We start from the raw sequence: 14571 nt of genomic DNA on the forward strand, positions 1-14571 counted from the left end.
ATTGTATTTTGACTTTGGATGTGAATTAATTTCCTCCAAAACGGTTCAGGAGAATAACTTCAGATTTTATAAGGTCATAGTCAGGGTCACGCTGGACAATTTATTTAGACTTTTCCTTTAATGTTCTCCAAAACTGTACATTATTATGCTTTCAAATTGTATATTACAAGTCAAGGATATTCTGAGCAGAATTCCACTGGATTTTTTTGCAAATTGTTATTGTTTTGTCACAGTTTTAACAAGAAAACTCCACAGGTGGCCTTAGGGAATTAGTTCATATTAGATACTTACTTATCCATAGTCAGTGTATTACCTACAGTAGATAACGCCCCTGCTTTGGAGGAACAGACAGGAGTACAGGCACAGAGGAAAGTCATATACTGTTGTGGACGGGTGCAGCAGCAAAACGTATTTTAGCCACCTAGAAGAAAGGCCCACCTAAAAAAAATCAATATCAGTTTAAGTGTACGCTATATTTAGAATATTTTCACAGCTTTACCTTTCCGTCAAACAGCCCTTTCCGACAGGGAACTGAAGCCTTTATCTATGCTCTCACAGTGCGCTCTGTGAAGGCCATCCAGCATGGACAGCATATTCTTATCTGCCGAGCATCCTTCCACCTTCTGCAGCCGAGTCCCCTGCAGCACCAGTTCACCAAACTGGTGGTCCCTCAGCCTGAAGACCTCATCACTGTAGAGGAGCTTATTAATCTTTTTCTCATTTAAAGCTGCTAAGATTATTCGATTTATTGATTAGCCAGTCGACAGAAAATGAATGAAACTATTTTTTATTATCGATTAATCATTGTAGTGATTTTTCAAGCAAATATGCCAAAAAAGCTTCTCAAATGTGATGATTTGCTGCGTTTATCTGTCGTATCTGACAGAATATTTTGGGGTTCTATATTTTCTGACTTTTAATAGACAAAAAGATTAGTTGAGAATAAAATAATTATTTTATTAGTGACAAAGCAACATGAACGAGGGACTTGAATAGACACAAACAATACCTGCAGAACAAGGCCGACATGTAATTTGTATACTCAGTCGGTTAGATTAGAGGGCTACATTAGAAGCTAGTATACTAGGGTGACATAAAAACACAGTACAATTACAGAAGTATGCATATATTTATTCACATAAATCACAAAAAGTAACATATTTTCCCACTTACCTCTAGTGGTTTCATGCCATGTAGTTAGTTTTGGGTTTTTTTCCTGCAGAGGATTTAAGGCATCAGTCTCTTAGATTTCTGCCATCACCCAAATAAAATAGAGGTCAATTGAAAATCACACTTCATGTCCCAGTTACTACTGATAACCCACAGACTCCACATGAAGATCATAAATCTCTGTGCTCTGGTGCCATCCTATGTGGCTTTGACTCAAGTACAGTTTGTAGCACTAACTCATCTCTGTATATTTCTGAATATTGTTTATTTGTTGTATGCTACTGTTGTGGCTTATCGCCAATTAATCATTTCAGTCATCTTTGTCAAAAGCTTGGACACAGTAACACTTTTCTGCATTCTGCTGTAAACCCAACATGTGTTTTGTGTTGTGTCCTACAGGGGGCAGCAGGGGACTAGTTCAAGGCCGACTGTGGAGAAGAGACCTTAGGGAGTCCTGAGAGTCCTCAGAGTCCAGCAAACTATAAGCACATTCATAAGATGTATTTTAATTGTATTTATTTGTAACTCTAATCATGATCATGATAAAAAATTTTGACCTAAAATGTAAAATATAATACTCAATAATTGTTTTATTAAGAACACACAAAAATGTGAATTAATGTAATTTAATTTCCAGTTGATAAAAATTAAAGGGACTGTTTGTAAGAATCAGAAATGCTTGTTAACAGAGACACCAGACACGGGAAACCTCTGTTGGTCTGGAGGAGTTGCAGCATTTATTTCTGTACAAACATCCACTGTACATTCACTAGATATTCTCAGAGCTACTAACTCTCCTGCAGTGTGTAGTATGCACGCATAAACATGAGAGTGGAGCGAAATAGCGTGAACGAGCGCAGTGTGTGAGTGAAGGCAAGCAGAGGAGCAGAGGAGCAGAGTACAGCAGAGACTCCGGCCCTGGAGACCAAAGCTACGGTCTCCCCCGCGTCCACCGACCACGGCCAACACTGTTTAACAGACGGGTTTCACTAGATATAACTGATATAACGGTTTTGGTGCTTCCGTGTAGTTTGTGTTGGAGTCGGAGTCTGAACAGTGTAGCCACACGCGAGTGAGTGCGCATGGGACACCGACACGGATAGATTTATACGTTTAAGAAGTTACAAACAGTCCCTTTAAAAAGGTTAGGATGGGTGAATGTTTGCCATTTGTTAGATGAGAGGTGATAACATGTTTCTCACGGCCAAATGTTGCACAGAATTGATTCCACTGCTTTGCATGTTCCCTCATGCTCATTTGTGAACGTAAACAATGTCAGGACCAAATTCAACTGCAAGGTATCGGCTGTAATATTTGAAGTACCACAGTTCTCACAGGTCCAACTATTTTTAAATGTCTGGAATTTCCACAAAGTAGAAACTTGGATGGTATAACATGTGTTTGCCTGTCTAGCACATGCAGCTGCCAGCAGCTTTCCCATTGGTTGCTTAAAGGCATGTAAAGATCTGCCTGTTAAGAGGATAAAGCAGGTGAATGGAGTCAAGGAAATGCCCAGCCTGATCCACCAATAGAAAATGAAATAGGTGTAATCATTGTAGAGCAAGACAGCCTGGAAAATAAGCCTGAGAAATGATTGTGGAGCAGGACAGGATGAAACTGTAAATTGTTCCACCTGCAATAGTACTTTTAAATCTGTTCACAAATAGGTTTGTTAGGAGGCAGCAGACCTGAAGTGCATAATGCATTAAAGGTTGTACACAACATGTCTTTTGCACTGACTTATTGTACAGTATGTCTGATTTTGAGGGTTTGTAGGTTCTCATTACACAGCTACAGATTAAATGAGGATAACATAAAGCTACATGTAAGGAATAGTACTATACAGTGTAATGTGTGCAGTGTCTGGGCCAAAGTTTTGACAGGTCACTTTTCTGCACACGCCGTTTTTATTTAATTCCGAGGGATTCCACCGGAAGTCGAAAACCTGTGTCTCCTTGAGCTACGGTGACCGACGTGAAAACGGGAATGACCCTCTCTAGAGCCAGTTATAGGTCATTTGGAGCAGAGCCAGTGTGTAGAGTGTGTGTGTACGTGGGACGTGAGAGAGAGAGAGAGAGAGAGAGAGAGTAACATTATTGACTCAAGCAGGAAACGTTAACAGTGTTTGGTTTGTCCTTTCTGCGCTACTATAGAAACATGGCGGTGCAACATGGCGGACTCCGTGGAGAGGGGACCCGCTCCCTATGTGGATATAAACAGCTCATTCTAAGCTAACGAAAACACAGCGATTACTATTATCAGGTGATTATACACTAAAGAAAACATACTTATTAATATCATATTCAATTTCTACCAATTGATCCACTTAACTGTTACACACTGGTCCTTTAAGTTATAGTAACTTGTGTTTGATCAGAATCAGAATCACATTTATTTACTTACATGTGCACATTCAAGGAATTTGACGCTGTTTTTTTTGGGTTGTTTTTTGCATCTCTCTCAATGTACTTACACAAAAATAGAAAATATATAAAAAACACCAATGACAAACAATAAAATTGGAAATAAAACATCTTTATACAAGTCAAGTGAAGTAAGTTGTAAACAATACAAATGGATGATTATGTACAGTATGAACATGTCTATTTTACAGCGTGTAGGATTAACATTGACAGTGACAGACGATAGGTACATATTAAAACATTTTTACATTAAAGACTGTAATATTATAGTCTATAACAACAGCAGTGAATATTTTGGTGTTGTGTATGACTGATTGTGTTCATCAGAGTGACGGCCTGCGGAAAGAAACTGGGGGCAATGTATGGGGTCTCCTCCTGAAGTCCACTGTCATCTCCACACTTTTAAGAGCAATTGTGATTGATTGTGTGAGGGACAGATTAAACCTCACTAAACCCAAATATTATAAAGGTATGTAGGATTTGGCTGCATCTAGTGGTGTGGTTGCAGATTGCAACCAACTGAGTACCCCTCTGCAGTGGACGTGTCTAGAAGGTAACCCGCAAATTGCAAAAACTTGCAAAAACTCTCACAAGACTCGCTGCCCGACAGCAAGTCCTAACCTTAACTATTTAAGGTCAATGCCTAACCTTAACTATTCAAGGTCAATGCCTAACCTTAACTATTCAATGTCAATGCCTAACATTACCTATTCAAGGTCAATGCCTAATCTTAACTATTCAAGGTCAATGCCTAACCTTAATTATTCAAGGTCAATACCTAACCTTAACTATTCAAGGTCAATACCTAATCTTAACTATTCAAGGTCAATGCCTAACCTTAACTATTCAAGATCAATACCTAATTTTAACTTTTCAATGTCAATACCTAATCTTAACTATTCAATGTCAATACCTAACCTTAACTATTCAATGTCAATACCTAACCTTAACCATCTTGTGAGAGTTTTGCAATTGCGTGTTACCTCCTTGACATGACCCTCTGCAGCTCACGTTACCGCCGTTTCACAAGCGTGTTGGACAACTATTGTGGCCTTCAGGTACTTGACTTGACTGCAGACTCCGAGTCCGAAATGGAAACAGCAGCTTGATTACTGTGTGACTCAGCGATGGCGATGATGGCAAATGAGATGGCGATCAACAATAAGACTTGCACTTATGTGTAACACACCTGGGCATAAGCATAAGACTGTTAATGCAGTCATGTTTTCATAACATTTTAGCGAAGATGCATGCGTTTGGGAAGTAATGAACATACGGCTGGATGAATGACACTTATTATACTGCTCAAGCTGTGTGAGAGTTGTAAACGGATGTTTTGATATAGTTTTGCTGTTCTTAATCACGGCCCCCATTTACTTCAATTCAAGACTTTTCTCCTTTTTTTTGATTCTCAGTTCGTGTTGGAGGCATGCGAGACGAACGCCTAGTTCTCTTCAAGAATTTAAGGTAACACGTGGTGAGTAATTGATATACAAATAGTAATTTTGTGGGTGAAGTATTCCTTTAATACTAATATTTTTGTTATTGTCATTTTATTACACAAATGTGTAAAAGGTCAAATATGAGGGATTATACAAAAGAATGATTCCATTGAATTATTAAATCATACAATATCTGAAAAAAATTATAGTACAGTGTATTTTCTCTATCTGATTATGTCTGTTGTCTGTCATACCCAAAACAAGAATCAATCAATCAGCCTTTGGGCTGTTTTCAGCCTCATCCTATGGCAATTGGTCCAATGCTGACGGTTTTGAGCATAGTTGAGTTGTCAGGAGAGCGATAAGTTCTTCTTCTGCAAAGCTGTGAGGTGAGAGGGGGTAGAATGATTAGACATCTACCCAGTGTTTGGATATAAAGCATTGATTGCATATTGGTTATTTTGATTGAGTGAGAGGATGAGTGTCTGACTCACTGGAAAACAGTTTTGGCTCCTCTTGTCACATAGGCGTAGTCTGCAGTGAATGAAGACGCTTGGGTTGTCACCCTGGAGAGGGAAGAGCAGGGCAGAGAAACGAGCACGGAGGGATAGGCCGTTCTCAACCACCAACACACGACGGGAGTCAGTAGAGCACCTGTCAGAGATGTCAGATCGAATCATTAGGACCATTACACATCACCATAGATTTTACATTTTCCACTCCAGTCCATCTAAATTAGGAGAGACACATACCTGGAATGAATGAGAAAGTATCGCACAGGGTCATCAGGGTTTGAGGAGTTAGTGGTATAGCACTCCTCCAGAACGACTGCGAAGCTTGGATCACTCAGAGGCACAAACACTTGCACATGCAAGGCAGAGCCCACTGGCAGAGAGAGCGGACCCGCTGGGTAGCTGTATGAATAGTTGGAGTCACGGAAAAGATTCATGTAGGCTCTAGCTTTGGTACCTGATCCCGTGAGGCCACCCTTAAGGCTGTTAAGAAAGAAAGACAATTAGAGATGTATTTCACCCCTGCAATAGTAATTATATTATCCAGGGATGTAGGCCCACGACTTTTAAGTGTATTGTATACAGTCAACGAATGAAATAAAAGACTCACAGCTGAGGTTTGATTTCAGCATTCAGGCTGGTTTCGGTTTCCAAGGGATAGGCACAGGAGAACGGAATAATCGAAGGTAGAACGAAGGAACCGTTGCTTAGAGGGTAGAAAAACAAGCTGTTGCTGTAGATGGCATGGGTGGTGTTGGTCTGAAAGAAAAAGGATGAATGAATGACCAGTCATGTGTATAATCAATCAGTCATCTTGAGTTAAAGTACAAACCAGCGTTAAATCAAGGTCCTCCAGATGAAAGATGGTTTCTTTAATCTCCTAGTTGGAGATTAAAGAAACCATCTTTCATCTGGAGGACCTTGATTTAACGCTTTCAAAACCAATTTTAATAGTATCACAGCTGACACTTCTTGATGACTTCCTGATCGAAACCACACTAATTACTTTATCTGCCGAGTTATTTTATAGCTCAACTTACCTCTGACCTCACTGCAGGGAAGTAGGTGAGAACCGTTTTCGTATTAAAATCAATAACCGCTCTTAAGAATTGTGCAGTACTGCAGTATGTAATGAATACAGTAAAAAAGAAAATAGTAACTAAAAATAAATGCAGTTTAGTGTTGTTCCTGTATACACATATAAATGTGGCACTACGAATTGCTATTTGTGCTCCGTGAGCTTGTTTGCCTGAGAGCCTTACTTCACTATATTCCGTTATATTTTGAATTGTCACCTCCCGCCTGCATTTTGTATTTTCCTTAACATAAATAAAAACAGTGTTCTAGCGCCAACACTGTACTTACAGTAACTGAGGAGGAGGAGCGCTGCTGCGTCCCTGTGTGTGTAACAAGCAGAGTGTACGCGTTGTGAACTCGCCTGTGTAGACGCATCCTACTATCTGTATAATGCGCCCTTTGAATACCAGGAAAATACTGCACCAGACTTTAGACCAGGTTTTTGTTGGTCAATGGCGCAATCACTTTTTGCTGCCTCAAGATAGCAATGTGCCAACAATGCGCCTGACCTCACCTAATTTTTAGGCCATGGGCGCACAGATGGGTGTAGGTACATTTGCTACTTGCACAACGTGGGCAGAAAATGAATAAATACAATAGACTTATTAAACAAATAATCGGGTGATAATTAAGTAGTTAATCTCACCATCATTACAGTTCCACAGATGCCAGTCCTACGTTGCACTTGGTACCACAAAGTGTTGTCACGCACTGTGTAGCTGGTACAGTATGGGGCCGCCAGGTGACCAGAGAACGCGTTCAAACCAGCCGACAGCAGACTTTGCAATGGCATACCAACTTCAAGCTGATAAGGGGTGCAAACAAGCTGAGAGTCCTGGATTAGTGGTTGTTGGCCTGAAACAATAAAGAAAAGAAGAGTAAGCGGGAGAGATTTTGATAAATTTTGATTTCACTGTATTATGTCAAAACATTGCAAAAGTAAAACTAGCTAAAATGCAAATTGAGTTGTAAAATATACACATTTACCTGCACAGATGACACCAGCATCTTTTCCATGGTAACAGTTGTGAGAACCAAATCCCCCATGTGCACAATCTGTAATTGATGACTCATTTCCTCTGCACCGAACATTATCTAACCAAATCGGTCCAGTGCCCCATCCAAAATGTGCCCCATGTGGTGCTGCCACAGCCCTGCCACAGCCCAGCTGTCGACAAATCACATGAGCATCATTCAAATCCCAGCTGTCATCACACACCGTCCCCCAACGGCCGTTGTGGAAGATCTCCACTCTGCCAGAGCAGCGACTGTTAGAGTTGACCAGTCTCACTGGAGGACTTGGTGGTGCTGTGGTTGTAGTAGTAGTAGTAGTAGTTGGAGTAGGAGTAGGAGTGGTTGGAGTAGGTGTGCTTGAAGGTGTCGCTGGAGAAGGTGACGTTTGAGTAGATGGCCTTGGAGGAGGTGGGACTGGTTAAAATTAAAGCAAAAATCTCAGTCAACCAACATGACAACTGCAGGTTGCAATTACAGCAGTATTGAGGAAAAGCCCCATTTCTTCGATGTAACGGTATTTGATCATTTATTCCTTGGGCTCCTTTTTTGCTTTGTTTAGAAATAAATGGTCTTAACACAAAGTAATGCCTTAATAGTATATTAGTTTTTTTGCAGTGGAAGGGGATGCCTATTCTGTATGGTACAAATTAGACTTCAGACACGTGTTTTAATAGTGAATGTGGCTTATTGTTGTAAAAAAAAAAGTCCATTCTGTATGGTATCCAGTATAAGGTGCCTTCTTTAGTTGTATGTGAACAATACCAACTGCAGTGTGCATACTGTTGTGTAAACTTACCTTCACAAATGACACCAGCATCTTCTCCATGGTAACAGTCATGGGACCCTAATCCCCCATGTGCACAGTCTGTTAGTGATGACTCATTTCCGGAACACCCAACATTATCGAACAAAATTGGTCCAAAACCCCATCCAAAAAATGCACTGTGTGGTGCTGCGACCGCTCTGCCACAGCCCAGCTGTCGACAAACCACATGAGCATCATTCAAATCCCAGCTGTCATCACACACCGTCCCCCAATGTCCGTTGTGGAAGATCTCAACTCTGCCAGAGCAGCTGCTGTTAGAGTTGACCAGTCTCACTGGAGGACTTGGTGTTGCTAAGGTTGTAGTAGTAGAAGTTGGAGAAGGTGTGGTTGGAGTAGGAGTAGTTGGAGTAGGTGTGCTTAGAGCAGATGTGGTTGGAGCAGGTGTGGTTGCAGCAGGTGTGGTTGGAGTAGGAGTGGTTGCAGCAGGTGTGGTTGTTGTGGAAATTTCTGTTTGAAGGAAAACCAAAATCTCTGTCAATCCACATGACAACTGCAGTTTGCAATTACAGCAGTATTGAACAAAAGCCCCATTTCTTCAATGTAACTGTACTTGACCATTTAATCCTTGAGCTCTTTTTTTGCTTTGCTTAGAAATAAATGGTCTTAACACAAAGTAATGCCTTAATAGTATATTAGTTTTCTTAGTGGAAGGGGATGCCCATACTGAATGGTACAAATTAGAAATCGGACAATTGTGTTTGAATAGTGAATGTGGCTTATTGTTGTAAAAAAAAAGTCCATTCTGTATGGTATCCAGTATAAGGTGACTCCTTTAGTTGTATGTGAACAATACCAACTGCAGTGTGCCTACTGTTGTGTAAACTTACCTTCACAAATGAGACTAGCATCTTCTCCATGAAAACAGTCATGGGACCCGAATCCCTGATGTGCACATCCTGCTATCGATAACTCGTTTCCTGAACACCGAACTTCATCTAACCAAATATCTCCAGTGCCCCGTCCAAAATGTGCAGCTCCTGGTGCTGCCAAAGCCCTGCCACAGCCCAGCTGTCGACAAACCACCTTAGCATCGATCAAATCCCAGCTGTCGTCACACACCGTCCCCCAAAGGCCGTTGTGGAAGATCTCAACTCTGCCAGAGCAGCGGTTGTTAGAGTTGACCAGTCTCACTGAAGGACTTGGTGGTGCTGTGCTAGGAGTAGGAGTGGTTGGAGCAGGTGTGGTTGGAGTAGGAGTGGTTGGAGCAGGTGTGGTCGGAGTAGGAGTGGTTGGAGCAGATGTGGTTGGAGTAGGAGTGGTTGGAGCAGGTGTGGTTGGAGTAGGAGTGGTTGGAGCAGGTGTGGTCGGAGTAGGAGTGGTTGGAGCAGGTATGGTTGGAGCAGCTGTGGTTGGAGCAGGTGTGGTTGGAGCAGGTGTGGTTGTCATGGAAATTTCTGTTTGAAGGGAAAGCAAAACATCTGTCAACCTACATGACAACTGCAGGTTGCAATTATAGCAGTATTAAATAAAAGCCCCATTTCTTCAATGTAACTGTACTTGACCATTTAATCCTTGAGCTTTTTTTTTGCTTTGTTTAGAAATAAATGTTCATAACACAAAGTAATGCCTTAATAGTATATTATTTTTTTGCAGTGGAAGGGGATGCCGATTCTGTATGGTACAAATTAGACTTCAGACACGTGTTTTAATAGTGAATGTGGCTTATTGTTGTAAAAAAAAAGTCCATTCTGTATGGTATCCAGTATAAGGTGCCTTCTTTAGTTGTATGTGAACAATACCAACTGCAGTGTGCCTACTGTTGTGTAAACTTACCTTCACAAATGACACCAGCATCTTCTCCATGGTAACAGTCATTGGACTCGAATCCCTGATGTGGACATCCTAGTATCGATAACTCGTTTCCTGAACAGAGAACTTCATCTAACCAAATTGGTCCAGTGCCCTGTCCAAAATGTGCAATTCCTGGTGCTGACAAAGCTCTGCCACAGCCCAGCTGTCGACAAACCACCTCAGCATCATTCAAATCCCATCTGTCGTCACACACCGTCCCCCAAAGGCCATTGTGGAAGATCTCTACTCTGCCAGAGCAGTGGTTGTTAGAGTTGACCAGTCTCACTGAAGGTAAAGGTAAAGGTAAAGATGAATGTGTTGTTGGAGTAGGAGTGGTTGGAGCAGGTGTTGTTGGAGCAGGTGTTGTTGGAGAAGGTGTTGTTGGAGTAGGAGTGGTTGGAGCAGGTGTTGTTGGAGCAGGTGTTGTTGGAGAAGGTGTTGTTGGAGTAGGAGTGGTTGGAGCAGGAGTGGTTGGAGCAGGAGTGGTTGGAACAGGTGTTGATGGAGTAGGAGTGGTTGGAGCAGGTGTTGTTGGAGCAGGTGTTGATGGAGTAGGAGTGGTTGGAGCAGGAGTGGTTGGAGCAGGTGTTGTTGGAGAAGATGTTGATGGAGTAGGAGTGGTTGGAGCAGGTGTTGTTGGAGCATGTGTTGTTGGAGTAGGAGTGGTTGGAGCAGATGTGGTTTGAGCAATTGTGGTTGTTGTGGAAATTTCTGTTTGAAGGGAAACCAAAATCTCAGTCAACCAACATGACAACTGCAGGTTGCAATTACAGCCATACTGAGCAAAAGCCCCATTTCTTCAATGTAACTGTACTTGAGCATTTAATCTTTGAGCTCCTTTTTTGCTTTGTTTAGAAATAAATGGTCTTAACACAAAGTAATGCTTTAATAGTATATTAGTTTTTCGCAGTGGAAGGGGATGCCCATTCTGTATGGTACAAATTAGAGTTCGGACACTTGTGTTTTAATTGTGAATGTGGCTTATTGTTGTAAAAAATGTCCATGCTGTATGGTATCCAGTATACGGTGCCTTCTTTAGTTGTATGTGCTGAATGATGAGTGCGCTGTTTTTGTTGATTAAAATATCTGGCAACTTCATGATTGTTTCATTTGTGTGGTCATTTAAACATGTATGAATTAAATCAAAACTAAATTGTATTATAATGATATATGACAATGGTCTCACTATGAAGGCAGAATGATTGAGAAGATCTCTTGTATCTCCAGTTTTTTTTTTTTTAATATCTGATACAGATAAGCTACACAACAGCAATCGTGTAATGAACTCTTATAATACAGAGAAAATCATGTATAGTGTGAAGGGGAAGATATAAATGATCTGAAAAATGTGGGGTTCTGTGATACGCAATACTCCAGCAATGGATGTAAATTAGGGGTGAAAGTAATAAGACATAAAGAGGTAAAAGGGTATGAAATTAAGTATTAGCTGTGCCAGATGGAGCTGGGTACATGGGGACTAGATACACTGGTTATTGGTTGGGAACAGGATTATGGAGATAACTGTTGTTACTATGTCATTGTATTATTTGTTAAATTGAATGAAATTATTGGGGGTTTTTCTCAATTATCCAGTTATATTTGAGCAGAAAAAAATGAAATGGGTAGATTTACACAGTTACCTTGACAGATGACACCAGCGTCCTCGCTGTGAAGACAGTTGTGGAACCCAAACCCTTGATGTAAACAGTGTGTTACTGATGGCTCATTTCCTAAGCAGCGAACATTGTCCAACCAGATTGGTCCTCTACCTTGTCCAAAAAATGCACTTTGCAATGCTGCCACAGCCCTACCACAGCCCAGCTGTCGACAAACCACCTGAGCATCATTCAATCCCCAGCTGTCGTCACACACCGTCCCCCACTGGCCGTTGTGGAAGATCTCCACTCTACCAGAGCAGCTGCTGTTAGAGTTGACCAGTCTGACTAGAGAACTTAGTGGTGTTGCTATTGTTGGAGCAAGTGGGGTTGAAGTACAAATGACACCAGCGTCTTCTCCATGGTTACAGTTGTGGGACCCTAATCCCCCATGTGCACAGTCTGTTACTGATAACTCATTTCCTGAACACTCAACATTATCTAACCAAATTGGTCCTCGGCCCCATCCAAAAAATGCACTGGGTGGTGCTGCCACAGCCCAGCCACAGCCCAGCTGTCGACAAACCACCTGAGCATCATTCAAATCCCAGCTGTCGTCACACACCGTCCCCCAAAGGCCGTTGTGGAAGATCTCCACTCTGCCAGAGCAGCTGTTGTTAGAGTTGACCAGTCTCAATAGAGAACTTGGTGGTGCTGCTATGGTTGTAGTAGGTGTGGTTGGAGCAGGTGTGGTTGGAGTAGGAGTGGTTGGAGTAGGAGTGGTTGGAGTGGGAGTGGTTGGAGTAGGTGTGGTTGGTGTAGGAATGGTTTGAGTAGGAGTGGTTGGAGTAGAAGTGGTTGGAGCAGGTGTGATTTGAGCAGGTGTGGTTGGAGTAGGAGTGGTTGGAGTACAAATGACACCAGCATCTTCTCCATGGTAACAGTTGTGGTTCCCGAATCCCCCATGTGCACAGCCTGCTATCGATAGCTCATTTCCTGAACACTGAACATCATCTAACCAAATTGGTCCAGTGCCCTGTCCAAAACTGGAACTTCTTGGTGCTGACAGAGCTTGGCCACAGCCCAGCTGTCGACAAACCACTTCAGCATCAATCAAATCCCACCCGTCGTCACACACTGTCCCCCATTGGTTGTTGTTGAAGATCTCAACTCTGCCAGAGCAGCTGCTGTTAGAGTTGACCACTCTCACTGGAGCACTCAATGTTGGACCAGATGTTGTTTGAGAAACTGTGAAAATAAAGACATTATATACCAATGAGATAAATCAGATAATTTGTTTAATCAAGGATTATGTGTTTTGTCAGACGAAACACAGACACATCACCGACAGTATGATAATAATGCATTTTCTGTGCCTAGTCTGATAGTCTGTAGATTATGTAGCCCATAGATAAGATATATTTTAATAAAATAGAGTGCGTTCACACCTATACTTGTGATCCGATCACTCAGGACGCATGTTAATGCCAGGTCTGAACAGGGCATTTGGTGCTGGGTTTATCAGAGGTTTGTCACTGAAAAAAAAAAAAGGAACTGCCTACTGAGGCTGGAAACAAGGTCATTGAGAGCGCCGTGAGTGAAATTAAATAATAAAGTCGCTGGCTGTAATACCAAAACAATAAGCAGAAAGGCGCTGAAATGTTCCATAGAGCTGGAGGGGACTGCAGAGTGAGGTGGTAATAAAACTAATGTTTAGAACAGCTTTAAATTAAGAAGAATTTGAGCTTAATGTGTACTAATATGTCAGACACTTTACCTGTCCATCCTGTTAAAGTCTGCATCAGCAGGAGCAACAGCATACCCCGAGTTATCCCCATTATGGTCCACATCCAGGAGATAAGACACACACTTACTGAAAAGGACAAAAGAGACATGTTTGACAAACTGCAGACTCTGTAAGCTGCTTGCTCAATAATGGATATAAATGCAAATACAAATTCACAAAATGATCAAAATATGCTACCATTCACAAATATCAAGGGCAGAAATTAGATTTGATTAGATTCAAATACAGTTGATTTCCAGCATCCTTACTCTCCTTGAAGTGGCTGTTTGCTAATCCAACAGTAGCCGTGCTTCCATTCATTTGTCAAGCGAATTTTAAGCAAACTTTTGAAATGACTCAAGAAAGAAATGCAAATTTGGCACATTTCCATCAACTGGTTTGGAGCAAATAAAATCTGCCACAGCGTAGTTTCATCAGAAGTTGGCGCTGTAGGTTTTGCATGGCTGTAATCCGCCAGTAAACAGAGTAGATGAAGTTGAGGTTGTGAACTGGAAACAAAACAAGGCGCCTTGGCCATCTAACCCATGTACGATTGAAAAATGGAGAGAGGTCTTCATGAATTTGTTTGATTGTTTATGTCAGCTACATTGTCTCTTTGGTAGGTTTTCAGTTTTGTTTTTTATTTGTTTGTTTTTAATCAACTAGCAAGTACATTGTAAGTTTGTAAAATTAAGAAACTAACTTTCCCTGTTGAGAACTTCTTTTACCACCAAGTAGCAGTGTAGCGAGACCAAACGCTATATGTGTCGGAACCGGAGGGCAATGGAATCTGACATTGAACTACTTTATTTGGTGAACCACTTTCACCAATATTTGTCTGAAAGCTTCCTGAAGCATGTACTACTAAGCAATTTCAACATACTTTTTGTTATCTGGCTAACCTAAAGTGACGCCAAGGGTAATTATAGTGGTTT

At 41.4% G+C, this 14571-nt stretch overlaps 1 protein-coding gene across 1 annotated transcript; it reads right to left on the reverse strand.

The window, feature by feature from the left end:
• Window positions 1-3854: 3854 nt before the first annotated feature.
• On the reverse strand, window positions 3855-13719 carry LOC141772256 (scavenger receptor cysteine-rich domain-containing protein DMBT1-like). The gene is made up of 11 exons (XM_074643094.1): window positions 13628-13719; window positions 11896-13098; window positions 10238-10966; window positions 9292-9858; window positions 8435-8911; window positions 7612-8052; window positions 7271-7479; window positions 6158-6306; window positions 5788-6030; window positions 5530-5689; window positions 3855-5417 (listed from the first exon to the last, which is right to left on the reverse strand). The coding sequence occupies exons 1-11, from the start codon at window positions 13698-13700 to the stop codon at window positions 5334-5336; spliced, it is 4335 nt and encodes a 1444-aa protein (XP_074499195.1). The 5' UTR covers window positions 13701-13719; the 3' UTR covers window positions 3855-5333.
• Between the last annotated feature and the right edge of the window lie 852 nt (window positions 13720-14571).

The sequence above is a fragment of the Sebastes fasciatus genome, chromosome 1, assembly GCF_043250625.1.
Source record: "Sebastes fasciatus isolate fSebFas1 chromosome 1, fSebFas1.pri, whole genome shotgun sequence".
NCBI classification, from domain to species: Eukaryota; Metazoa; Chordata; class Actinopteri; order Perciformes; family Sebastidae; genus Sebastes; species Sebastes fasciatus.